The sequence below is a fragment of the Saccopteryx bilineata genome, chromosome 3 (genome assembly GCF_036850765.1).
Source record: "Saccopteryx bilineata isolate mSacBil1 chromosome 3, mSacBil1_pri_phased_curated, whole genome shotgun sequence".
Taxonomy (NCBI): Eukaryota; Metazoa; Chordata; class Mammalia; order Chiroptera; family Emballonuridae; genus Saccopteryx; species Saccopteryx bilineata.
The window spans coordinates 305227806-305255294 of record NC_089492.1 but is presented as its reverse complement, the minus strand read 5'-3'; the positions used below and the strand labels follow the sequence as shown (position 1 = coordinate 305255294).

Below are 27489 nucleotides of genomic sequence, written 5' to 3'. Positions count from 1 at the left end.
CGGGATGTCTCCATGGACGTGCTTGGGACGTCTCCATGGACACACGCGCACTCAGAACGGAAAATAAGTTCCTGACACTGCTGTGGATTCGGACAGGGAGAATCAGTGGAAAGAACTGAGGGAGGCTGGAGTCAGGAGACTTACTGCACCGTGTGCCAAAGTAGGTGGAAAGTGGGACGTCCTGGTTCTTTCTCGGAGGGGAAGGGGAGAGGAGCGGTCCTTGCGGACTTCTGATTCCTCCCGGGTTCGGATCCAAATGTAAGGTATTTTTCCCCGGCAAGGAGGATGGAAGGAACATAGTCACGAAGTGTGCTTACTGAGTACAGAGCACCTCCCTGACAATGTTCCCTGCTCCGGGGGACACAGGCCAGGGAAGATGCACAGATGAAACCGTATGTGGGATATTTAAAGGGTCTCGGCTAAGGTAGTCAAGCTAATATGACGTGGCAAAATCTCACTGGCTGGCAGACAGTTGCTCTTTTCCCAAAGGACTGGGAAGTTTCTTTTGGCACACCTGGGTGTGGGTGGTTCTAGCCAAAGTTCCCAGGTCTGGTTTCTCACGTGACCTTTCCCCATTATCCACCGACCTTACAGTATGGTTACAGCAGTTTATTTGTGGTGAGCCTTTCATGGTGTATTTCTTTCTTTTTTTTGTTTTTGGAGAAAGACAGAAAAATGGAGGGACAGATAGAGACATCCAACTAGAAGGAAGAGAGATGAGAAACATCAGCTGGTAGTTTCTGCACCTTAATTGTTCATTGATTGCTATCTCATACATGCTTTAAATGTGAGGGTTCAGCAGCGGAGCCAGTGATTTCTTGATCAGGCCGGTGAACTTGGGCTTCAAGCCAGTGACCATAATAAGGTCATGTCTGCGAGCCCATGCTCAACTTGGTGAACCCGTGCTTTTGCTCATTGAGCACATTATCAAGGTCGATGAGCCCACTGAAGACTGCGACCTCGGAGTTTTGAACCTGGGTCCTCAGCATCACAGGCAAAGCTCTGTCCACTGCGTAACCTCCCAGTCAGCCATAATGTATCTTTTTCTAACCTTTTATTTCAAAGATTTCTGTATCATTATGTTACATGTCACTTATATAATAAGATGTTATTTGATTTTAAATTTTATTTGAATGTGACAGTTTTATAAAGTTTGTATTTAATGTAACTAACCGGAATGCTTATTCTGTGTATACTTAATATAATTTTTCATCTCTTTTAAAACAGTAATCTAAAAAGAGGAAAAAAGGAAAAGAAAAAAAGAGATATTCCATGAAAGGCTCACCACAAATACACTGCTGTAACCATACTCTTTATATTTTTTCTGTATCTTTTTTGTAGTTTATTTTTCTTTTTAGTTTTCTTTTAAATAATTTTCTAAATTGCACTGATTGATTTTTTTAGAGGGAGAGCAGGAAACAGAATAATTTGTTGATTCACTTATTTATGCATTCATTGGTTCCTTCTCACATGTGCCCTGACCGGTGATCGAACCTACAACGTTAGCATATGGGGAAGACAGTCTTAACCAGCTGAGCTACTGAACCAGGGCTCAGATGAGTTTTTAGAGTTCTATATTCCACATCTGTAAGCATAAAAATAAAGACAGCTGTTTGTTTTCTTCCTGACAGTAGAGATTATGCATAGTGTGGCACTTTATAAATCCTTGTGAGAAACAGTGTCTTTACACTCTTCTACGGCAATACAGGGATCTCAAGGCACTTCAGCTTCATTTGCCACGTTCCAATGTATTTACATTTTTGTGGACCTTTATTTATGTGTTTCAAACCTTAAATGCTATGATATTTACTTATGAGACAGTGCTACCCTGGTGGGGTGACACCTTTGATGGGACTGTTCATCTAATATGTTAAGGTTGCAGGTTTGATCCTTGCTCAAGGCACAATTGGAGTCAACTAATGAATGCGTAAATGGGTTGAACAATAAATCCATGGTCCTCTCTCTCTCCCTTATGGTATGTCTCTCTTTCTCTCTCTCTCTCTTTCTCTCTTATTCTCAAATCAAAAAGTTAATGCTGGACCACTGCTGTATCAATGATCAAACCAGCCATGGCTTTACGGCCATAATTAGTATATATTATTTACATAGTAATTTTACAACTTACTGATATTTAGTAAATTTACTGTTGTGACATCATCAAAAATCAGTTTTTAAAAATTTTTATGACTTCATACATAATGGAATTGGATAGTGGTATTGTTATGTTTTGCAGACCATTTGTGTAATTTAAGTACAATTCTTTATTAGATACATAATGTGAAAATATTTTCTCACAATCTCTGTCTCTAGTCTTCACTTTCTTAAATGTTGGTGCATCTCTATCCCTTTCTTTCTGTCTCTCCCAGTCTGTCTTTCTGTTTGTCTCCCTTTCCTTCACTGAAATAAAAAAAAAAAGGAAATGAATTTAGTTACATGGGTGGATGTACTTTCTCGCTATATAAGTGAAAATGTGCTTACTGAATGCATTTTCTCTGTTAAATAACTAATTCCTGAATATAACTTTAGTTATCTTTCTTACTTTGCAGTTTGCAGTTTTTCTTATCTCAAGCAGTGACTGCACTCTGCAATACACAATAGGAAAGTGGGTTTGTCGTGGACATCTGTATCCTTCCTAATGCCTCCTCGTATTATTCACCTGCCAGTGTCTTAAGGTACCAGTTTTTAGAAGATAGAATCTTAAAATATGATTCATCTAAAATTACTAATTTAGTGTCATAAAAATAGCTATATATTCTTTTTAATTTTTAGAAGTTTAGAGAGAGAAAGACAGAAATATGAACTCATTTTTGTATGTACCCTGTCTGGTATCAAACTGGCAACCTTTGTGAACCAGAAGACGGTCTAACCAACTGAGCTATCCCAACCAGTGGTATAGTATTTTTTAAAGACAAAAAAAGTCTATTTAATGTGGTTTATTTCTGCTATTATTTCCTTTTTTGTGTGAAACAGAGTCAGAGAGAAGGAAAGATAGAAGAGACAGACAGGAAGAGAGAGAGATGAGAAGCATCAATTCTTTGTTTTGGCACCTTAGTTGTTCATTGATTGCTTTCTTATATGTGCCTTCACTGTGGGGCTACATCAGAGGGAGTGACCTCTTGCTTAATCATGCAACCTTGGTCTAAAGCCATCGAATTGAAACTTCAAGCTAGCCACCTTTGGGCACAAGTTAGAAACCATCGAGTCATATCTATGAATCCACATGCAACCCAGCGACCCTGTGCTGAAGCCACTGACCTTGGAGTTTCAAACTTGGGTTCTCTGTGTCCTAGTCCGACACTATCCACTGAGCCATGGCCTGGTCTGGTGTCCTCAGTTCTTCATATACATTGTTTGCCTAAGATTCCTGTCTCTCCTTCTCACTATTAGTTATATACAGTGTGTCCGTAAAGTCATGGTGCACTTTTGACCGGTCACAGGAAAGTAACAAAAGACGACAGAAATGTGAAATCTGCACCAAATAAAAGCAAAACTCTCCCAGTTTCATACCTATTCAGTGCAGTTCGATACGGGCTCACGCACAGATTTTTTTTTTTTTTTTACAAGGACAGAGAGAGTCAGAGAGAGGGATAGATAGGGACAGACAGGAACGGAGAGAGATGAGAAGCATCAATCATCAGTTTTTTTGTTGCGACACCTTAGTTGTTCATTTATTGCTTTCTCATATATGCCGTGACCGCGAGCCTTCAGCAGACTGAGTAACCCCTTACTTGAGCCAGCGAAGCTGGTGAGCTTTTTTTTTTTTGCTCAAGCCAGATGAGCCCGCGCTTAAGCTGGCAACCTCAGGGTCTCGAACCTGGGTCCTTCCGCATCCCAATCTGATGCTTTACCCACTGCGCCACTGCCTGGTCAGGCAATTTTTTAGAGCTCCTTAGGTAGCTATCCCGTATAGCTTCTACAGACTGGTCACTGACTGATGGCCTACCAGAAAGGGGTTTCTCCATCAACTGCAGGTTTCCTTCAACTGCTTATCCCACCGAGTAATGTTATTCCTATGTGGTGGCGCTTCGTTGTAAACGCGCCGATATTCACGTTACTTTGGTCACGGATTCAAATTTAGCGAGACACAGAACACTGAACTTTCCCTGTATTGTCCACATCTTGACTGGCATGGCTGTGGGCTGCTCCGCTGTATGCACGGTTACATCATCATCTGCGCATGCGCACATGCTGTCACTAAATCCTACAGAAACTGGGAGGGTTTTCCTTTTATTTGGTGCAGATTTCACATTTTTATCATTTTTTGTTGCTTTCCTGGGACCGGTCAAAAGTGCATTATGACTTTACAGACACACTGTATATATGTTTTGGTGTTTTCAAGTGAAAAGCTTTTGTTATAGTTGATTTCTTTCGTTGAGTTGATAATATTATATATAGGTTAGTCAGTATTGAAGCTGTATTTACACATATTGTATATGTATATATGTCCTGATGACATATCATATATCTAAAACAACATATATGTATATTGTATGTGTGACTATGGTATGTATAAAATACGATATATTGTTGTATCAGAACAGCAAGAAACAGATGTTGATCCACACAAGTAGCCAAATTAAGGAATCTTTATTTTGAAGTCAGCAACCGCACAGAGACCTAAGTCAGTCAAATTATGCAACCCAGAATCCAGTTGGAAGTCACCTTTTAAGACAAACTTAAACACTGCTTGGGGAATAAGGAATAGGGGAAGCCTAGCAGTAAAACAAAGCCTGGAACAAGCTCATTTACAGTGCTGATCTATAGGATTAATTCAGGGACAAACATTCTGGAAACCCCTGCATTCTCTTGATGGTTGTACGAGCTGTGACCAGGAGTGAAACCCACAGCCCTGGCTTTTCTGCACAGTGCTCTGACACACTTAGTTATCCAGGTAGCTTTGGATGAGGTTTTTAAATTTTTTCCATTGATTCGAGAGAAGCATCTTGTCATTGTTCCACTTAGTCTTTCCGTGTCAGTTGTGCACTCATTCATTGCTTGTCCTTCTGATATGGCAAGGTTGTGGGTTTGATCCTTGCTCAGGGCACATACTGGAGTCAAATAATGAATGCATAAATGGGTGTAACATCAGATCTATGGTTCTTTCTCTTCAATCTCTCTCTCTTTATCTCTGTCCTTCTCACCCAAATGTATCTATAAAAAATTAGGCTCTGACCTGTGGTGGCACAGTGGGTAAAGCATCAACCTGGAATGCTGAGGTCGCTGGTTCAAAAGCCTGGGCTTGCCCAGTCAAGGCACATATGGGACATGATGCTCTCTGCCCCACCTCCCCCTTCTCACTCTCTCTCACTCTCTTTGTCTCTATTCTATAAAATGATTAAGTAAATAAATAAATAATTTAAAATATTTTTTTAAATAAATCAGGCTCTGGCAGATTAGCTAAATCAGTTAAGAGTTTTGTTATGAAATAACTAAATTACAGAATTAATCCTCTGCCAGGTTACACACAGAAAGCCAACAGTGAGTTCATGACTGAATAAAAAACATGTAAAATCTTCTCTCCCCCTTCTTTTTCTCTCCCTTTCTCTGTCTGTCTCTAAAGAAGAAAGCCCTGGCCAGAGAGCTCGATTGGTTGGAGCATCATCCTGGAGCACAAAGGTTGCCGGTTTGATTCCCCAGTCAGAGCACATCCAGGAGTTGCTCTATGTTCTTGTCTCTGCCCTCCTGGCTTTCTCAAAAAAAAAATAATAATAAAAGAAAAAGAAACATTAATGATGCATCTAGTGCATTGTTTTCTCCCTGAAATGAGTGCAGTCATGGGGTGTGCAGAATCGTTTGAGGAGGAATCCGAGCACATGTGGTTTAAGGAAAACAGTGCACTGATCACCTCCTTCCGTGTGGTCAGCTTTGTGTGAGTGATTTTCCTGAGACTCCCCAGCCCCTGAGGATGGTGCAGGCTGGCTGTCATAGCCCGGGGCTCCTTTGACAGTCACCCACTTAAACTCCACAGGATAAGGGGCTCCTCCACCACAGTTGGAAGCTGAGGCTTTATTGGCCAGAAGGATAAACTTCAGGGACATGATGGAAAGGGACACTAGCGATACTGTGGTCACTGTGAGGGTGAGTGCATCTGGGCCCAGAGGAAATGTACCAGTCACTGAATTTTCTCCTCAATCCACAGGTCCTGACTTCCCGGTGCTGTAGAATCACAAGGAGCAGGAAGACGTTGTAGAATTGGGTGTCAGCATCTCTGGTAACACACCTGAGTGAAGACAGTTTCTGAGCTGAAATTTAGAGCAGACCCACAACACGCCACATACACCCTCTCTATTTCCAGCTTTTTTCCAACAATAGAAGAAAATGATTCTGTCTCAGGTGACTTTGGCTTTTGGGGGGTTTTTTGAGAAAGAGTGGGGGGGGAGCAAGATAGACAGGAAGGGAGAGAGATGAGAATCATCCACTTGTAGTTGAGACACTTTAGTTGTTCATTGATAACTTCTCATAATTACTTTGTCTATGAGTAGGGCTTAAAGCAAGTCAATTACCTTCTGCTCAAGTCAGCAATCTGAAGCTTAAGTCAGGGACTTTGTGCTTTACGCCAGCGACGTTTAGGCTCAAGCCAGCAGCCATGGGGTCATTTTGATGATCGTACTCACACGCCAGCAACACCACAGCAAAGCTGGTGAACGATGGTGCTCAAACCGGAGACCTGAGAGTTTCGAACCTGGATTCTCAGGTCTCAGGGTGATGTTCTATCCACTTTGTCACTGCCTGGGTACGCATTTGTGTTTATTTTAAATTTTCTTCTTCATTATGGATTTGTAGAACAGTATGAAAAACTACCTCAGTTAATCTGAGAAATACTGAACTATATCAGTACAACTTCTCTTTCACATTGCATAGTCTTGTGATCAGATGAACGCATAGATGACTGAATGCACAATTGCAGACCACACAGTGGGGCAAAAGTATGTTTGCAGTTGTTGTTATGTGTAAAACAGTTTATTCTTGTATGAGTGTTTCTGATTATATTTTTCATACACACAAATGTAAACCTACTTTTGCCCCAACTTGTATTTTACTAGGTATGTGATTATTCAGTTTTATAATAAAATAGAACTTCTTTTGCTCTATACATGTATTAGATAAAGTGAAATGGGAGAAAAACTAACATTTCTTTTGTATCATCAAAAGCACATCACACCACTAAACAGCACGCTGCTGTTACAGGGAAGCCTGACATTTCAGGATGTGGCCGTGAACTTCACCCGGGAAGAGTGGCGGCTCCTGGACGCCGATCAGAAGGAACTGTTCCGGGACGTGATGTTGGAGATCTTCAGCCACCTGGTGTCAGTGGGTGAGGACAGCTTCCCTGTGTCACTGAGAAGGTGCTCTGTTAGTGGCTTTTCCCCCCTAAGTTGCCTAACTGTTCTGAATAACTACAGTTCTCTGAGAAGAACCTCAGATCCTTCCATTACCTCAGACAAGAAGGTGTAACATTCTGCCTCCTGAGACAACAGGCTTTATGTTACAGATGCGAAGCATGTTCCATTCTTAAAATATAACCTTGTTCCTCTTGACCCACCCCAGCCCAGTTCAGTAAGTTTAAGTCTTGTGTCATTTTTCCCTCTGAGCAGGATATCAATCCAGCAAACCAGATGTGCTTTCCAAGTTGGAGCGAGGGGAAGAACCATGGACAGTAGGGGATGGACCCCAACATCTGCTCTGTCCAGGTGAGTGGGTGACAACTAGCCAGTAAGTCGGGGGGCTGAATGGCAGGAAGTCATAATCTAGTCAGAGAACACATCAGACCTGTATCATTGGATAAAGAAACCAAACCACCCCTTTACATATGAGAACCCTTTTTATTTCTAGAAATTTAGAGGGAAACATACCCCTTTTTTTCTCATTGAGTAATGACACCTATTGATTTCATCTACATCATAGTTTTGTTAGTGTGCTTTTATTCTAGCATTCTCAGATTTTACTCTCTGTCTTGGCTACAGAGTCTCAGCCTGTGTTACCCCCTCTGTTTCTGAGAAATTCCATTTTCTGCGCTTCTTTGGAAAGAGAATTATGAATTCGTCAGTTTTCTTTCTACTCAGCCTTTGTGCCCTGTTTGGAAATAGTGATTTTCTACCATAAAATCTATCCACACGATGGATGCTGTGATGCCATGAGAGTCTGGTTTTCATCGTGCATTTATTTGTTCTTCGCCTCCCTTCTCTCCAGCTTTTTTCATACTCAGTTCTCATCACTGTTAAATGTTTCCTCAGTTCCCCTCGTTGAACCTGTATCGGTACTTTGAAATGGACTCCCAGACTGACGTCTCCCCCAGTGTTGTCTAATGTGCGCTTCCTTCCTGTGTATCCTACTCGTTGTTATGACAGCTGACCTCTGACTTCCTATTCTGTGTGAGAGCAAGAATCATCTTCTTTCCATTCTTTGTAAAATTTAGAATTGTGCGCTAGACATTTTAAATTACATCTGTCTTAGCATCACCAATGATGTTTGCTACTTTGTGAGCTCTCTTTTTGTTTTGTTTTACTCACTTATTTTTTTCTATGTAGCTCTCTTCTTAAAGACCTCTATTGCTTCATTTAATGAACAGGAATAGGTCTTGTTACCATGCAGCACAAGTTCCAGCTCAAACTAGTTGTCAATTTACGAGTGCTTCACATGCGATCCTTTCCAGTTTTCCTAAATCAGATTTTCTTTCTTGGTAGATGTTATCGCTGCCTTTCTTTTTCCAAAGCTTCTGATTTTACATCATATACCTAGTGGTTTTATTTAGATTTAATTCACATACCAATCAGTTTAGCCACTTAAATAAATAGCTAATATGTTTTCAGATTATTCTTTTAGTTGTACAACCATCAGTGTAATAGTCAATTTTGGAACATTTTATGTGCACACATTTTCATGCTGTTTTTTATACTCATAGCTTTGTAGCAGCTTTCAAAATTGTAAAGAGTGAATACTCTGAGTGTGTTCTTCTCTTTCAAGATTATTTTGAAGCCCTGGATGGTTTTCTTAGTGGTAAAGCATGGCTTTGGTGTGTGGAAGTCCCAGGTTTCATTCTCGATCGGGGCACACAGGAGAAGTGCCCATCTGCTTCTCCAACCTTCCTTCTCCTTCTCTATCTCTCTTTTCCCCTCCCGCAGCCAAAGCTCCATTGCAGCATGTGGGCGCAGGCGCTGAGGACGGCTTCATGGTCACTGCATCAGGCACTAGGATGGCTCCAGTTGCAATGGAGCAACGCCCCAGATGTGCAGAGAATCGCCCCTTGGTGGGCTTTCTAAATGGATCTTGGTTGCGCACATGCGGGAGTCTGTCTCTCTGCCTCCCCGATTCTTCAGAAAAGTACAAAAGAAAATAATACAGATCATTTTGACATCCGGATTTTTCCATTTCAATTTGAATTTTAATATCAGCCTGTCAATTTCTGCAAAACTAACCAGCTAGTGTTTCAACAGTGATTACATTGAGTCTATCTCATTGGTTAGTAATTTTGTCTACTCTACAACATACTCTTCATACTAATCCAGGATTATTACGTGTTCTTTTGTTTTAATTAGGTGATTTATCTAAGAACATTTTATAAGATTTAGAATAAATCTAGTGCCAGGTTCACCAGCACTGCAAAAGTGGGCGGTTTTTATTAAAACGTTCTCCATCATGGTCCTAGGTCCTCCACATCCCAGTCTGATGCTCTATTTTCTGCACCACGGCCTTGTCAGGCTAGTCTTTGTTAGATTAAACCTATGTGTGATTTTATTATGCAGAAAATAGAGTTGTTTCCTTGATTGCATTTATTATTTGTTAGAACATTAAAATAATATTACCTTCCCATCAAATTTTGATGACACTATGTGCCAGATAATGAGTCCCATATTTCCTGTCATATGAAATGGCAGTTGCTCCTGCACTGACCTTCATGTTATGTTCTCATTTAGATGAGAAAGTTTGTCCTCTTCTGAAAGACTCTTAATGTGTTCCATAACTCTGATTTCCACCAGCATTCTGTGATTATTCAAGTCTTTAAAACTTGCGTTTTGCCTGACCAGGCAGTTGCACAGTGGATGGAGTATCGGACTGAAACTCGAAGCACCCAGGTTTGAGACCTTGAGGTCACGAGCTTGAGCACAGGCTCATCTGGTTTAAGCAGAGCGCACCAGCTTGGAATGCAGGTGGGTTCCGATGCCATGAGCAAGGGGTCACTCAGTCTGCTATAGCCCCGTGGGCAACGCACATATGAGAAAGCAATCAATGAACAACTAAGGTGCTGCAATGAAGAATTGATATTTCTCATCTCTCGCCCTTCCTGTCTGTCAGTCCCCATTTATCCCTTTCTTTGACTCTGTGTCTCTGTCTTAAGAAAAACAAAACAAAAGCAACTTGCATTTTGAGCCTGGCCTGTGGTATCCCACTGGAGAAAGCACCCACCGGGAACACTAAGGTTGTCGGCTGGTAAACCACGGGGTTGGCTGGTCAAGGCACATGTGCAAGTTGAAGTTTCCTGCTCCTCCCCCTTATCTGTCTCTCTTCTTTCTAAAATTTATAAAGTCTAAAAATACCAACCTACATTCTGAGCCTGACCTGTGGTGGTTCACTGGATAGGGCAATGATGGAGAATGCAGAGGTTGCCAGTTCGAAGCCCATGGCTTGCAGGGTCAAGGGACATGCGGCAAGCAATGAAAAACTAAAATGAAGCATCTATTAGTTGATATTTTTTGCCACACCCTAACTTTCATCTCTGTGCTATCAATAAATAAAATCTTTTCTTTTTAATTTAATGAGAGAAGGGGAAGCAGAGACAGACTCCTACGTATGCCCCTAGTGGGGATCCACCCAGGAAGCTCACTAGTTGACAAAGCTCTGCCCACCTGAGGCCCTTGCTCTGTTGCAATCAGAGCCATTTTTTAGTGCCTGAGTTGAAGGCCATGGAGCCATCGTCAGCGCCCCGAGCCAACTTGCTACAATCGAGCCAGGGCTACAAGAGGAGGATTAGAGAGAGTTAAGTGACAGGTTCAGGTAGGTGGATGGAGAAGCAGATGGGCACTTCTCCTGTGTTCCTTAACCAGGACTGAAACTGGAGACATCCACACAACAGGCTGACGCTGTGACACTGAGTCAACCAGCCAGTGTTGTTTATTATTATTATTATATCTTTTTCCATATTAGCAATTATAAACCAAATTTTTCCCCACCCGTATTTTCTGATAACCTCCACTGTTTTGGTTTCCATCGCGTCTTACTGCCTTTCACAGACTGATTGCCTTTACTTCTTTGCTTCCAGTTTCTTCCACTGGGTAGTTACTAAACTGGGTGTCTTAAAAACTAATTCAGTTCTGGTACTATCTACTTAGAACTAGTGTCAGAACCTACCAGTTAAGAGTTCATTTCCACAAGATTTTCTTCACTTGTGATGTTGATTTGTGTGTCCAGATTATACCCTGTGCTTCTGACCAGTTGGATAAGTTGGAGGTTCTCATGAGCCCTTCCTTGAATTCCGTTAATTTCCTAGAGCTGGTTACAGAAGTCAGAGCCAGGGGTCCCCAAACTTTTTACACAGGGGGCCAGTTCACTGTCCCACAGACTGTTGGAGGGCCACCACATACAGTGCTCCTCTCACTGACCACCAATGAAAGAGGTGCCCCTTCCAGAAGTGCAGGAGGGGGCCGGATAAATGGCCTCAGGAGGCCGCATGCGCCCCGCGGGCCGTAGTTTGGGGATGCCTGGACTTTACTCATTTCTTTTAACAGAGACAGATGAATAAGTACATAAGACAAGGTCTGAAGTATTCACAAACCTTTCTCTGACCATGGAACTGAGATGAACTATGTACCAGGCACAGGGATATGTTAACTCATTGAAGAGCTGATCAGATATGAATAATGATTTTCATAAGAGTTTCTAGCTCTAGGCCATGTTTTCTTTCCTAGACGACAGTTGTTGGGGCTGAAGGTAAACCTCCACTCTTTGGTCCTTTTGGTAACTAGGTACACCCTGAGGCCATGTAGGAACCCTGTGCTTAGTCTGCTCAGTAGCATACATTCAGCCTTTTTTGAAATGTTTTTTTATGCAGAATAAAAGACATTCTTGCCACTTATGAAATTACGAAGGTTTTAAAAATTGAAGTGTCAGAACAAAATTCACCTTGTCTTCACTAAGTCCAGTACAAAGACCAGTCTCCCAACATTCCGTGTCCTACAATCTCATTTGTTCTTGTCAGACTAGCATACGCTGTATTCTGCTTGCATCCAGGTTTGTTCTGTATTTAGCCTTGGAATCCACTTGGCTGCTGGTAGTTGGGCTGGCTCTGTGATTTTTTAGGATCCCATGGCTGATTGTAGAATTTGTGAATGAATGAGGTGGCCACATTTTCCCAGTAAGAGCATAGCCACGGGAAGACATTCCTTTTCCCAAGTACCATCCTGAGGATATGTTAAAGTCCTATAGAAAGTCCCTTCACTAGCATAATCTCAGCAGTTATTGAAAGGAATTGTTTTGGCCCTGGCTGGTGACTGAGTGGATAGAGTGTTGGCCCAGCATATGCATGCCCCAGATTTGATTCCTGGTCAGAACACACTGGAGAAGTAACCATCTGCTTCTCTTCCCTATCCTCTACTTTTTCTTTTCTCTCTCATTTCCTTTCACAGGCAATGGCTGACTTTGTTCCAGCTCGGCACCAGGAGTTCAGAATGCCTGGGTTTGTCAGTGTGTGCTTTCCTCAGGCACTGAAAATAGTTCATTGCTTTAGCATTGGATTCACGTGGGGTTGTCATATACATCCAGGTCAGAGCACATGCAGGAGTATGCCTCATCATTTCCCTGTGTCTCACATTAATAGAAATAACAGAAAAAAATGAAAATGGAACAGTTTTTTAAAACAAAATATGCTTCTATCTCGTAGGAACCTTCAAGAGGTTTACAGGCTTTGTGACTAGAATCTGAATGACTAAGTATATTTCTTTTTTTTACAACCCATGGGGTATCACTAAAGACTTACTTTACGGAAAGTTGTTTCGTAACAAATTTGAATTTCAAACTAAGATTATGAAAGATTATAGGATGATTTACTGTTCTTTTCTTTCCTAGAAATCCAGAAAGTTAATGTGCCTTTGCAGAGTCCCTTCCAAAGTCCAGGCATTACGAAGAGTGGAGAAGAATGCTGTGAACATATGTTTGCAAATATTGTTAATCAAAGGGAAAGCCAGTCCCTATTGAGGCAGCACTGTGATACATTGGAGATATGTGGAAAACCTTTAAAATCAAAATTAAGTTTTGAAAACCAAACTAGAAGTTTTAATTTAAAGAACTCTGTTCCCTTGAATGAAGATGGGGCATTCATTCCACATCATAACCATGAACTATTCTACACTGAAATTAGGTTGCATCCCAGTACCAAGTTCATCGAAAATAAGTCCAAGGTCATTCAGCAACACGGAATTGACAATGAAGAGGAAGCCCTCACATGCACTGAATGTGGGATAACTTTGGTCAAGATTACTCAGCTCACTGATCATCAGAGAATTCATAGTGGAGAGAATTCTTATGGATGCCGTCAGTGTGGAAAAGCCTTCCCCAGAAAATTCAGTCAGAAAATTCATACAGGACGGAATCAGAGTGAATACAATATATATAATAAAACCTTCAATAAATCACAATTGAATATGCATCAGAAAACTCATATGGGAAATAAACCTTACACATGTAGTGAATGTGGTAAAAGTTACATTTACAGGTATCTGCTCAGGAATCATCAGCGAACTCACACAGGAGAGAAACCATATGTATGCCGTGAATGTGGGAAAGGCTTTCCAGAGAAGAAGAATCTGATTGTACATGAAAGAAATCATACGGGAGAGAAACCGTATGTATGCAGTGAGTGCGGGAAAGGCTTTCCAGAGAAGAAGAATCTGATTGTACATGAAAGGATTCATACGGGAGAGAAGCCCTATGTATGCAGTGAGTGCGGGAAAGGCTTTGGAGTGAAGAGCCGACTGATTATACATCAAAGAACTCATACAGGAGAGAAGCCATATGTATGCAGTGAATGTGGAAAAGGCTTTACAGTTAGTTGCAATCTGATTGTACATCTAAAGACTCATACTGGAGAAATGCCATACGTATGCAGTGAGTGTGGGAAAGGCTTTCCAGTGAAGAAACGACTGATTATACATCAAAGGACTCATACAGGAGAAAAGCCATATGTATGCAGTGAGTGTGGAAAAGGCTTTACAGGGAAGAGCCCACTGATTACACATCAAAGAACTCATACTGGAGAAAAGCCATATGTATGCACTGATTGTGGGAAAGGTTTTCCAGCAAAGAGTCAGCTGAGTATACATCAAAGAACTCATACTGGAGAGAAGCCATATGTATGCAGTGAGTGTGGCAAAGGTTTTTCAGGGAGGCGTCCACTGATTGCACATCAAAGCAGTCATACTGGAGTAAAGCCATATGTATGCAGTGAATGTGGAAAAGGCTTTGCAGTGAAGAGTCTACTAAGTATACATCAAAGAACTCATACTAGAGTGAAGCCGTATGTGTGCAGTGAGTGTGGGAAAGGCTTTGTAGTGAAGAGTCAACTGATTATACATGAAAGAACTCATACTGGAGAGAAACCGTATGTATGCACTGAGTGTGGGAAAGGCTTTTCAGGGAAGCGTCCACTGATTATACATCAAAGAACTCATACAGGAGAGAAGCCATATGTATGCAGTGAGTGTGGGAAAAGCTTTTCAGGGAGGCGTCCACTGATTGCACATCAAAGCAGTCATACTGGAGAAAAGCCATATGTATGCAGTGAGTGTGGAAAAGGCTTTGCAGTGAAGAGTCAACTGAGTACACATCAAAGAACTCATAGTGGAGAGAAACCGCATGTATGCAGTGAGTGTGGGAAAGGCTATTCAGGGAAGCGTCCACTGATTGCGCATCAAAGCAGTCATACTGGAGAAAAGCCATATGTATGCAGTGAGTGTGGGAAAGGCTTTGCAGTGAAGAGTCTACTGAGTATACATCAAAGAACTCACACAGGAGAGAAGCCATATGTATGCAGTGAGTGTGGGAAAGGTTTTCCAGTGAAGAATCAACTGATTATACATCAAAGAACTCATACAGGAGAGAAGCCCTATGTATGCAGTGACTGTGGAAAAGGCTTTTCAGGGAAGTACCCACTGATTGCACATCAAAGCATTCACACTGGAGAAAAACCATATGTATGCAAGGTGTGTGGGAAATGCTTTGCAGTGAATAGGCAACTGATTAGACATCAAAGGACTCATTATAGAGAAGCTGTGTATATGCAGTGAATGTGGGAATGTTTTTCACAGGAAGTGTGTGATTAACTGTACATAAGCATGCTCATTTGTTAGTGACCTCATGAGTATGCAATGAGTGTGGAAAGGCTTCCCCATGAAGAATATTTTCAGTGTATGGAACCATAGAAATTATACAAATGCAGTGATTATTGTAAAACTCCCCTTTTAAAGGAATTTATTAGATTTAAATAAAAGATAAGATCAGTGCAGGAGCAGAGCTGGAAGCATCAACTACCACAAGTTGCTTCCCATATGTGTCTTGATCAGGCAGGCTCAGGATTTTAAACGAAGGACCTCAACATTCCAGGTTTACTGCTTACACAGTGCTCCAACACAAGTCAGGTATTTTGGTGAAGGCTTTCAGATATGCATGATGGCCTGATCAGGTGTAGGTGCTTTGGATAGAGTTTGAGCTGGGATGCTGAGGATTTAGGTTTGAAACTCATAGGTCGCCAGCTTGTGTGCAGGCTCACCAGCTTAAGCAGAACTTTGCTAGCTTGAGTGTGGGATCATACACTTAACCTCATGGTTGCTGGCTTGAAGTCCAAGGCCGGCTGAGTGTTAGATCATAATCATGACTTCAAGGTCACTGGTTTAAACCCAGGGTTGCTGCCTTGACCAGGAGTCATTAACTCACCTGGAGCCCTCTAGTTAAGGTATATATGAGAAAGCAATTTACAAACAACTGAAGTGTCAGAACAATGGGTAGATGCTTCTGATTTCTCTCCCTTTTTGTCTGTAGATGTATGTCTGTTTCTATTTTTAAAGAAAGGAAGATATGCCTCGTGGAACATCAGTGATTTGTCAGAAAAGACTTCATTTACATATACTGAATGGAAATTAAATTCTCATTGAGTAAAATTTGTCTCATTATCCATTGGAGAATTCACACAGGAGAGTAATCCTATAAATGTCATGAATGTGGGGAACTATCAGTGCAAAGTCAAGACTCAATGTTCATCAGAAAACATACAAGAGAGTCTCTGTGGGTGCAGCAATTGTGGGAAACCTTTCTCACTTGTTTATTTTTGTTAAACATAAGAGAATTCACAGGACACTGCTTTGTGGATGCCTATTGCCAGTTGTATGTCCTCCATATACATCTGTGCAATGAAGAATAATTGTAAAAACAATAAAAAAATAACATAGCAACAAACATGGTTCTATTTGTCCTGATCAGTTACCTCACATAACAATTTACAAGACATTCTGATGCAATCAGCCTTGATAATATTTTAGAAAATTGTAAATAAAATGTGTATTCTGAGAGAAATCCTATGAATGTAACAGACTAGGAAACTGCAGCTCAATGTGGACTGTCATAGATCATCAGAAATCATGAGTGGATGTTTCTAATTGTGGAAATGAAGGGTCAGAAAGTAAGACCTCAAGAAATGTCAGTTTACACTAGTGAAATAGTTCCATGTGGGTCTGAATATGGTGAGGTTTAGCACTACCTCGTGTTCTTCATCATGACATGAAATCCATGCAGAAATAATTGAAGGCATCGAATTTGGTGGGTTTAGCAAAACCTCAGATAACTTGGAGTAGAGAAGAATTCTTCAATGAAAAAGCATTCTGCCACGAATCTAAACAGATAGTACACCTTACAAGCAATTTGGGACAGAACAGCTTCAGCCATATTTCTTTCCAAAAAAATTTTATGTGTTTATTTGAGCTAAACTGATTTTATATGCTGCGAAGCATAGTGCCAGATTCTCCAGCATCAACCTCGTTTCTGTTTGCCTTGTAACTGAAATAATAAAGTAAATAGAGTTACTCTCAACTTGAGTTAAACAATGTGTACAAGAGTGTTCTGTGCCTGTTTCAATATATAAATTAAGTTTTCCTTTTTGTTAATTTAAAGTTTATTATTTTAGAACTCTTGAAGCACTTCAAATTTAATATGTTCATTTAAAAAAAAACATATCGAATTGTTGACCTTTATAAGTGGCATTGATTGTTGTATAAAACCAACAGCTTTAGCCTGACCTCTGGCACAGTGGATCAATGATGGACCTGGAATGCTGAGGTCTGAATCCCTGGGATTGCCTTGTCCAGGCACATACAAGAAGCAGCAACTATGAGGTGATTTTTTTTTCTTTGTCTTTTATTTTTGTGAAGTGGAAAGTAGGGAGGCAGAGAGACAAACTTTTGTATTCACCCTACTGGAATCCACCCAGCATTCCCACCAGGGGGCAATGTTCTGCCTATCTGGGGAGATGCCTCATTCCAACCAGCCATTCGAGGGTCTGAGGCAGAGGCCATGGAGCCATCCTCAGTGCCCAGCCAACTTTGCTCCAATGGAGCCTTGGTTGCGAGAGGGGAAGAGACATAGAGAAAGGATTGGGGGAAAGGTGGAGAAGCAGATGGGTTTCTGCTGTGTGCCCTGGCAGGGAATTGAACCCAGGATTTCCCTATGCGGGGCCAATGCTCTACAGCTAAGCTAGTTGGGCAAGGTGAATTGATGCTTTTCAGTTCTTCCCTGTACACCACGTTCTGTGTTTCTTCTTTCTAAGATCAATAAAACCTTTAAGAAATATTTCTAAGTAATTTTTAATGTTACTTCTATTTTTTTAAGTGAGAGAAGTGGAAATGTACTCCCTCATTCACCCCCACCAGGATGCACGCAGCAAACTCCTTCTGGCGTCAATGTCCCCATCAAACAAGCTGCCCTCACCACTGGGGACTGAAGCTCGAACCAATCACACCACTGCCAGGAAGAAGGGAAGAGAGTGGATGACCTCTGGTGGCCCAGTGGATAAAGTGTCTATCTGGAATGTTGATGTCCCTGGTTCAAAACCTGGGGCTTACCCAGTCAAGGCACATATGGGAGTTGATGCTTCCTGCTCTTCCCATTTCTCTCTTTCACTCCCAAAAACATATAAATTAAACCTTGCTTTCTAAGAAATGAGAGAGACAGAGAAGCAGAAGAGGAAGGGGACAAGAAGCAGATAGTTGTCTCTCATGTATATATATATTTTTTTATTGTATCCATTTTAAAGAGGAAAGAGAGTAGTAGCGAGGAACAGGATGCATCAACTTTCATATATTCTTTGGACAAGCCTGGTTTTTGAACTGGCGAACACAGCATTCCAAGGCCTATACTTTTTCCATTTGCCCAGCACAGTTCAGCCTCTCATGTATTATATATTTTAAGCCTGGATTGAACCTGGCACTTCCAACATCCAGTCCACACTATCTATTTAGCAAACCAACTAGAATACAAAACTATTATTTTTTTTTTTAGAATAAAAAAAACATGCAACAGAAATATCCATGTGTTCCTGTGTATGTTCTGAGTGTGTACAGATTGGGGAAGCTCTACCTTCAGACATTACTAATTAATTGAGCTACCTAGGCAGGGCAGGGCCCATCACTAAATTTCAAATTAAGTTTAGAATCACAACCTGACTGGGCGGTGACACAGTGGATAGAGCGTTGGACTGGGATGCTGAGGACCCAGGTTTGAGACCCCGAGATCACCAACTTGAGCGCAGGCTCATCTGGTTTGAGCAAAAGCTTACCAGGTTGGACCCAACGTCGCTGGCTCGAGAAAGGGGTTACCTGGTCGGCTAAAGGCCCGCAGTCAAGGCACATATGAGAAAGCAATCAATGAACAACTAAGGTGTCGCAATGCAGAACGAAAAACTAATGATTGATACTTTTCATCTCTCTTCCTGTCTATCCCTCTCTGTCACTGTTAAAAAAAAAAAATTTAGAATCACAAAATGTGAAAGTTTATTGAGATGTCCCAAATGCTTTTCAGGCAGATGTGCTACTAAGTAAAATCTTAATTACTCACACTCATCATTATCAAAGAGAAGGAAGTGAAGTTGTTCCAGTACTGTTAACTAGAGCAGTAGTTCCCAAAGCCCGGGCCACGGACCTGTAGCGGTCCGTGGGCCATTTGGTAACAGTCCACACAGAAAGAATAAATAACTTACATTATTGCCGTTTTATTTATATTTAAGTCTGAATGACTTAAAAATTAACCAAATTCCCTCTGTTACATTCGAGTAAGACTCATCCTTGACGCTTGTCTCAGTCATGTGATTCATTTATCTGTCCCACCCTAAAGGCCAGTCCCTGAAAATATTTTCTGACTTTAGACTGATCTGTAGCCCAAAAACTGTTGGAGACCACCAAATTAGAGTATACATTTGTATGTCCAATTTTAACATGCATTTAGTTCTGTTTGGTTCAATGGTTTTAAAAACTTGAGCACAACCTGACCAGGTGGTGGCCCACTGAATGGAGCATAAGCCTGGGACACAGAGGGGCCAGGTCTAAAACTCTGAGGTCACTGGCCTGAATGCAGGCTAATCCAGCTGCACAGTGGATTCACCAGCTCGAGCATGGTGTTGCTGTCCTCAGCATGAAAGCAGACATGACTCCATTGTCACTGGCTTGAAAACCAAGCTCCCTGGCTTGAGCCCAAGGTCGCTGGTTTGAGCAAGAGGTCACTTACTCGGCTGTAGCCCCTGGTCAAGGCACATATGAAGAAAACTATGCATAACTAAGGTCTGCCAGAAAGAATTGGTGCTTCTCCTCTCTCTCCCTTCCTGTCTGTCTCTATCTGTTTGTCTTCCTCTGTCAAAAAAATAAGAAGAAGAAATGAGCACATATGTAGGTAGTTTTGGAAGCACTGATTAGGAGCATAGATTAAGTACATACTTCACTGCCTTGTGGCAAAAGCCACAGTGATGTCACTTTTGAGAAGAGCTGAAATCAGTAGGTGCTGAACACAGCACACAATAGGAATAGAATTACTAATTCTGACTACTTAGTAGACTGGATAAATACCTTAAGTGAGCTACTTTTCTTGCCCTTTTGACTGCTTAGAAAATTCTCTACAAGCTAGAAGAGAGTGGACCCCAATATTTAAAGTTCTGAAAGAGAGGAACTTTCAGCCACGAATACTATACCCATCAAAGCTATCCTTCAAATATGAAGGAGAAATAAAAACATTCACAGATACAGAAAAGATGAGGGAATTTATCATCAGAAAACCCGCACTCCAGGAATTACTAAAGGGGGTTCTCCAATCAGATACAAAGAACAAAAAAAAAGCCACAAGTAAAAGCTCCAAGAAGAACACAATAAAACCAAATTTAAACTGTGACAACAACAAAAAGAAAGAGGGGGAGAGGATGGAGATTAACAGTAGCAAGGGACGATGGAGTCACAAAAGCACTCACAAAATAGTGCGCTACAATGAACAGGGTAGGAACCCTTTTCATTACTTAAAGGTAACCACCATTGAAAAAACCACCACAGAAGCACATGAGATAAAAAAGATAGCAACAGAGGAAAGATGTATGGAATACAACCAAATAAAAACAAAAGATAGAAAAATGAAAGAGAAGGATCAAACAAGACACAAAACTAACAGAAAGCAATCTATAAAATGGCAATAGGGAACTCACAAGTGTCAATAATTACACTAAATGTAAACAGATTAAAGTCACCAATAAAAAGACACAGAGTAGCAGAATGGATTAAAAAAAAATCCAACTGTATGCTGCCTACAGGAAACTCATCTAAGTAACAAAGATAAAAATAAATTCAAAGTGAAAGGCTGGAAAACAATACTCCAAGCAAATAACATCTAAAAAAAAGCAGGCGTAGCAATACTCATATCTGATAATGCTGACTACAAGACAGGAAAAGTACTCAGAGACAAAAATGGCCATTTCATAATGGCTAAGGGGACACTGAATCAAGAAGACATAACAATTCTTAATATATATGCACCAAACCAAGGAGCACTAAAATATATAAGACAGCTACTTATTGACCTTAAAACAAAAACTGACAAAAATACAATCATACTTGGAGACCTCAATACACCGCTGACGGCTCTAGATCGGTCATCCAAACAGAGAATCAACAAAGACATAGTGGCCTTAAACAAAACACTAGAGCACCTGGATATGATAGACATCTACAGGACATTTCATCCCAAAGTGACTGAGTATACATTTTTCTCCAGTGTACATGGATCATTCTCAAGAATTGACCATATGTTGGGCCACAAAAACAATATCAGCAAATTCAGAAAAATTGAAGTTGTACCAAGCATATTTTCTGATCATAAAGCCTTGAAACTAGAATTCAGCTGCAAAAAAGAAGAAAAAATCCCACAAAAATGTGGAAACTAAACAATATACTTTTAAAAAATGAATGGGTCAAAGAAGAAATAAGTGCAGAGATCAAAAGATATATACAGACTAATGAAAATGACAATACGACATATCAGAATCTCTGAGATGCAGCAAAAGCAGTGATAAGAGGGAAGTTCATATCACTTCAGGCATATATGAACAAACAAGAGAGAGCCCAAGTGAACCACTTAACTTCCCACCTTAAGGAACTAGAAAAAGAAGAACAAAGACAACCTAAAACCAGCCAAAGAAAGGAGATAATAAAAATCAGAGCAGAAATAAATGAAATAGAGAACAGTAAAACTATAGAAAAAATTAATAGAACAAAGAGCTGGTTCTTTGAAAAGATCAACACAATTGACAAACCCTTGGCAAGACTTACCAAGGAAAAAAGAGAAAGAACTCATATAAACAAAATCCAAAATGAAAGAGGAGAAATCACCACGGACACCGTAGATATACAAAGAATTATTGTAGAATACTATGAAAAACTTTATGCCACTAAATTCAACAATCTAGAAGAAATGGATAAATTCCTAGAACAATACAACCTTCCTAGACTGAGTCAAGAAGAAGCAGAAAGCCTAAACAGACCTATTAGTAGGGAAGAAATAGAAAAAACTATTAAAAATCTCCCCCAAAATAAAAGTCCAGGCCCAGACGGTTATACTAGCGAATTCTATCAAACATGCAAAGACTTGGTTCCTATTCTACTCAAAGTCTTCCAAAAAATTGAAGAAGAAGCAATACTTCCAAACACATTTTATGAGGCCAACATAACCCTCATACCAAAACCAGGCAAGGATGGCACAAAAAAAGAAAACTACAGAACAATATCTCTAATGAATACAGATGCTAAAATACTAAACAAAATACTAGCAAATCGAATACAACAACATATTAAAAAAATAATACATCATGATCAAGTGGGATTCATCCCAGAATCTCAAGGATGGTTCAACACACGTAAAACGGTTAACATAATACACCATATCAACACAACAAAGAACAAAAAACACATGATCTTATCAATAGATGCAGAAAAGGCTTTTGATAAAATACAACACAATTTATGTTTATGTTTAAGACACTCAACAAAATGGGTATAGAAGGAAAATATCTCAACATGATAAAGGCCATATATGATAAACCACCAGCTAACATATTAAATGGCACTAAACTGAAGGCTTTCCCCCTTAAATCAGGAACAAGACAAGGTTGTCCACTCTCTCCACTCTTATTTAATGTGGTACTAGAGGTTCTAGCCAGAGCAATCAGACAAGACAAAGAAATAAAAGGCATCTATATCGGAAAAGAAGAAGTAAAGGTATCACTTTTTGCAGATGATATGATCCTATACATCGAAAACCCCAAAGAATCCACAAAAAGACTACTAGAAACAATAAGCCAATACAGTAAGGTCGCAGGATACAAAATTAACATACACAAGTCAATAACCTTTCTATGTGCCAACAATGAAACAACTGAGAACGAACTCAAAAGAATAATCCCCTTCACAATTGCAACAAAAAAAAATAAAATGGGAGATGACGTCAGAGTAATGGCGGGGTAGGAAGCGATACCGATAAATCTCCCCCAAAATTCAACAAGATCTTCAACCAGAAACAGAAAAACCTATACTTGGAGCTTCCAGATGCTTCGCAATACACCCAGAGGTATGATTGAGTGAAAAATTGGCTAAATATATAACCAAACCCCGAAGGAAATAGGGAGTAAGAAATGCTCCGCCTTCCTCACTAACCTAAGCAGGGCGGCTTTCTCTGGTAACTGTTAATATAGAAACTGAGGCGGGCAAAGGGGGTGAATAGATCCAGGCCACCGCAGCACAAACGGCCAAACCAGGCTGTGGCATGGAGATCCAAGCCAAGGAAAATCTGATCCTGTGGCAAACCGGGCAATACAAGCTAACACTCGCGCCAAACCCAAACAAAGAAAGACAAGCGGAGCAGCCATTTTACCCGGTCTCCTGGTCGGTGTGCAGTTAGTGGTCGAGAATTTCTTCCTAGGCCCCGAGAGTGGGTGCCTGTGTTGCCCCACGGAGAGGCAGGGTCAGAGGCCTTTCTGTGGGCCTTGGGCAGAGTCTCTGGGCAGCCCCAGCGCCCTGGGAAAGCCACGCACGGGAGGGAGAACTAATTCCAACGGTGGAGACTTTCCGTGCTGGAGGGTGTTTCACTCAGAGGGAAACGCGGCCGGCCTCATATCCTGGTTTGCACGCGCAGAAAAGGAGTGAGCAATTCCTCCAAGTGCCTCGGCAGTGCGCGCCCGTGTTATCGCACAGAGGGGCAGAGTCAGGGGCCTTTGTGTGGGCCAAAGCGGAATCTCGAGCCGCCCCAGCACCTTGCAAAAGCTGCGCACGGGGACGGAGCAAAACTCAATTCCAACGCTGCAACTTTTCCCTGCGGTTGGGGGTTTCACTCAGAGCGTGAGACTGCTGGCCGGATATCCTGGTTGCAGACAGTGAGTGAGAGTTTCCTCCAAGCGCCCCGGAAGTGGGCGCCCGCTTGTGTTACCAGACAGAGTGGCAGAGCCAGAGGTCTTTGAGTGGGCGGAAAGCCCGCCTGATTATGCTAGCAGCTCTGACTGACTGAGCCTTACCCAGAGCCCTGTGCTGAGTGGAAATAGAGTGGGGAGTTGCCAGCTCTTTGAGCCTCTTACTATCCAGGCAGAGGCAGCAGCAACCCCATAGCTGGATTATCAGGCTACTAATTGAGGAAGGAAAGACTAGGAGAAAGGCTCCAGGAACACGGACTCTCTCACTGTCGGAGCCTATAAATGCTAATGAGCTTCGACTGCCAACGAGACTAAAGCACAATACATGACATTGCCATAGAGACTTATCAACTGCAAACCTCTACCTGAGCGTGCCAAAGGGGCAGAACCCGGGGTACAGAGTCACCGACCAGGAAGAGGGAGAGAAAAGAAAAAGCAAGAAGATAACCTCTCAAAATCAAGAATAATCTGAAGACTTTATAACCTATCCCATTTTATTATATTTGTTCGTTTGTTTCTCTTATCTTCATTCTTGATACTTTTTTTCCTCCTCCAATTTGGCCGATTAACTCTCTGCCGGTCTTACTCTCTCCTCTCCTTGAAATACACTACCCATTAGTGTTACATCTCCCATTATCTTTACTCTTCTCTTCCTTTCTCTCTATGAGGGTTGCACTCCAAAACCCTTAACTCTCTCTCTCTCTCTCTCCTTTCTTTTTTCTTCTTTTAGTGGTTCCCTCTTTTTTTCTCTCTCTCTCTTTCTTTTCTCCCTCTATATTAGTTTCTTCCTTTCTCCTTTACATCTCCTCTCATTCAAACCTCAATAACAAACAAATTATCTTATCTGGGACTCAAACCTATGTTTGTGGCATTTTGGGGGGGGTTTTACTTCACCTTTTTAACTCACTAGCAGTGCTCCCATCCCTGGCTCTCCATATTATCTAGTTCTTGTTCCACTAAATACAATAGTAATTTTTTAATTTGTCCCCCCATTTTTCCGTTTTCCTCTTATTCCTCTCATCATAACTCTTAGACAACCAACACCTAAAAGCAAATCATTTTATTCTTGACCCAAATTTTTTCCTTATTTGTTTTTTGTGGGTCCATACGCTCTTTTTTTTTTTTCTTTTTTCTTTTTTTTTCCTTTTTTTTTTTTTTTTCTTTTTTGCCCCTATATTACTTTTCCCCAATTCAGGCCCTCCATCACAGGCATTGTTTGTTACAAATCACAGTCCACCACAAGATTTTCTCAAGAAAGAGGGGAGAGGAGAGGAGAGGAAAAAAGGAGGGGGGGAATAATTTCCTTTTTTTTAATTTTTATTTTATTTTATTTTTCTTTATTTCATTATTAATTTTTTTTTAAAAAAACAACTCCTTTCGATTTTTTATTTTTTTATTTTTTTAACTTTTTATTCTTTATTAAATCTCATTAATACTATCAACAAAACCACCCTCAGATGCCATTAAGGAAGAGAAAATCGAATATCATGGATACAAAAGAAAGAGAGGTAACACAGCTAGATGAGGAAAAATCTATGGAGAAAAAATTTAATATATTGGCAACCTTGGAGCTAAATGACAGAGAATTCAAGATAGAAATACTAAAAATCCTCCGAGACATACAAGAAAACACAGAAAGGCAATTTAGGGAGCTCAGAAAACAACTCAATGAACACAAAGAATATATATCCAAGGAAATTGAAACTATAAAAACAAATCAAACAGAGATGAAAAACTCAATTCACAAGCTGAAAAACGAAGTAACAAGCTTAGCTAATAGAACAGGTCAGATAGAAGAGAGGATTAGTGAAATAGAAAACAAGCAACTTGAGGCACAAAAGAGAGAAGAAGAAAGAGACTCAAAAATTAAAAAAAATGAGATAGCCCTACAAGAATTATCTGACTCCATCAAAAAGAATAACATAAAAATAATAGGTATATCAGAGGGAGAAGAGAGAGAAAATGGAATGGAGAACATACTCAAACAAATAATAGATGAGAACTTCCCAAGCCTGTGGAAAGAACTAAAGCCTCAAGTTCAAGAAGCAAACAGAACTCCAAGTTTTCTTAACCCCAACAAACCTACTCCAAGGCATATCATAATGAAATTGACACAAACCAACAGCAAAGAAAAAATTCTCAAGGCAGCCAGGGAAAAGAAGAATACAACATATAAAGGAAGGCCCATTAGATTATCATCAGATTTCTCAGCAGAAACTGTACAAGCTAAAAGAGAGTGGACCCCAATATTAAAAGTCCTGAAAGAGAGGAACTTTCAGCCACGAATACTATACCCATCAAAGCTATCCTTCAAATATGAAGGAGAAATAAAAACATTCACAGATACAGAAAAGATGAGGGACTTTATCATCAGAAAACCCCCACTCCAGGAATTACTAAAGGGGGTTCTCCAATCAGATACAAAGAACAAAAAAAAAAACAGAGCCACAAGTAAAAGCTCCAAGAAGAACACAATAAAACCAAATTTAAACTGTGACAACAACAAAAAGAAAGAGGGGGAGAAGATGGAGATTAACAGTAGCAAAGGACGATGGAGTGCAAAAGTACTCACAAAATAGTTCACTACAATGAACAGGGAAGGGACCCTTTTCATTACTCAAAGGTAACCACCATTGAAAAAACCACCACCACTGATGATCGGAGAATGACGTCACAGTGATGGCGCGGTAGGAAGCGATACCGAAAATCTCCCCATAAACTCAATAAGTACTTCAACCAGAAACAGAAAAACCTATCCTTGGAGTCTTCAGATGCTTCACAACACACCCGAAGGTAGGATCAAGCGAAAGATTGGCTAAATATATGGTCAAACTTCAGGGGAAATAAGGAGTAAGAAATGCTCCGCCTTCCTCTCTAATCCAAACAGGATGGCTTTCACTGAGAACTGAGAATATAGAAACTAAGGCGGGCGTAGGGAGTGAATAGTTCCAGGCTGCGGTACAGCCAAATCAGGCTGTGGCACGGAGATCCAAGCCGTGGAAAAACCTGGGCAATTCAAGCTAACACGCGCGCGCCAAACCCAGACAAAGAAAGACAAGTGGGGCAGCCATTTTCCGCATCTCCTGGTTGGCGTGGTTAGTGGGCAAAAGATTCCTACGAACACTTCAGGGGTGGGCGCCGCCCGTGCTAACCCACAGAGAAGCAAAGTCAGAGGCCTCTGTGTGGGCAAAAAGCAGCATCTCCTAGGAGCCCCAGCGCCCTGAGGGGACCGGGCACGGGGAGGGAGCTGGAGCCAACTCCAACGGCGGAACTTTTCTGTGCAGGAGGAGGGCTTTCGCGGAGCGAGAGGCGTCCCGTGTGAACCTCATAATCTGGTCAGTGCGCACGCACGCAAAGTGGGCAGGAGATTCCTCCGAACTCCTCAGGGGTGGGTGCTCGTGTTTTCCCTCAGAGGAGCAGAATCAGAGGCCCGTGAGCGGGCCAGGAGCGGAAGCCCCAGCGCCCTGGGAAAGCCGCACGGGGACAGAGCGAAAGCCAATTCCAACCCAGTAACTTTTCCGTGTGGG

The 27489-nt window shown here is 41.1% G+C and overlaps 2 protein-coding genes across 7 annotated transcripts in view; both read left to right on the top strand.

Moving 5' to 3' along the window:
• Nucleotides 1–17847, top strand: part of LOC136332027 (zinc finger protein 432-like) — a 146513-nt gene extending 128666 nt beyond the window's left edge. For 3 of the 6 annotated variants that reach the window (XM_066271252.1, XM_066271253.1, XM_066271254.1), the window contains exons 2-5: nucleotides 6140–6333; nucleotides 7189–7315; nucleotides 7596–7691; nucleotides 13060–17847. In XM_066271252.1, coding sequence (XP_066127349.1) covers nucleotides 6319–6333; nucleotides 7189–7315; nucleotides 7596–7691; nucleotides 13060–15275 — 2454 coding nt within the window. In that variant the 5' untranslated portion in view covers nucleotides 6140–6318 and the 3' untranslated portion in view covers nucleotides 15276–17847. Of the gene's footprint in view, nucleotides 1–2546; nucleotides 2673–6139; nucleotides 6334–7188; nucleotides 7316–7595; nucleotides 7692–13059 lie in introns of all 6 variants that reach the window. The other 3 variants (XM_066271251.1, XM_066271250.1, XM_066271249.1) reach the window with 2 other exon arrangements.
• LOC136332042 (zinc finger protein 675-like) overlaps nucleotides 1–27489 on the top strand; it is a 323089-nt gene that overhangs the window by 80680 nt on the left and 214920 nt on the right. The window lies entirely within an intron of this gene.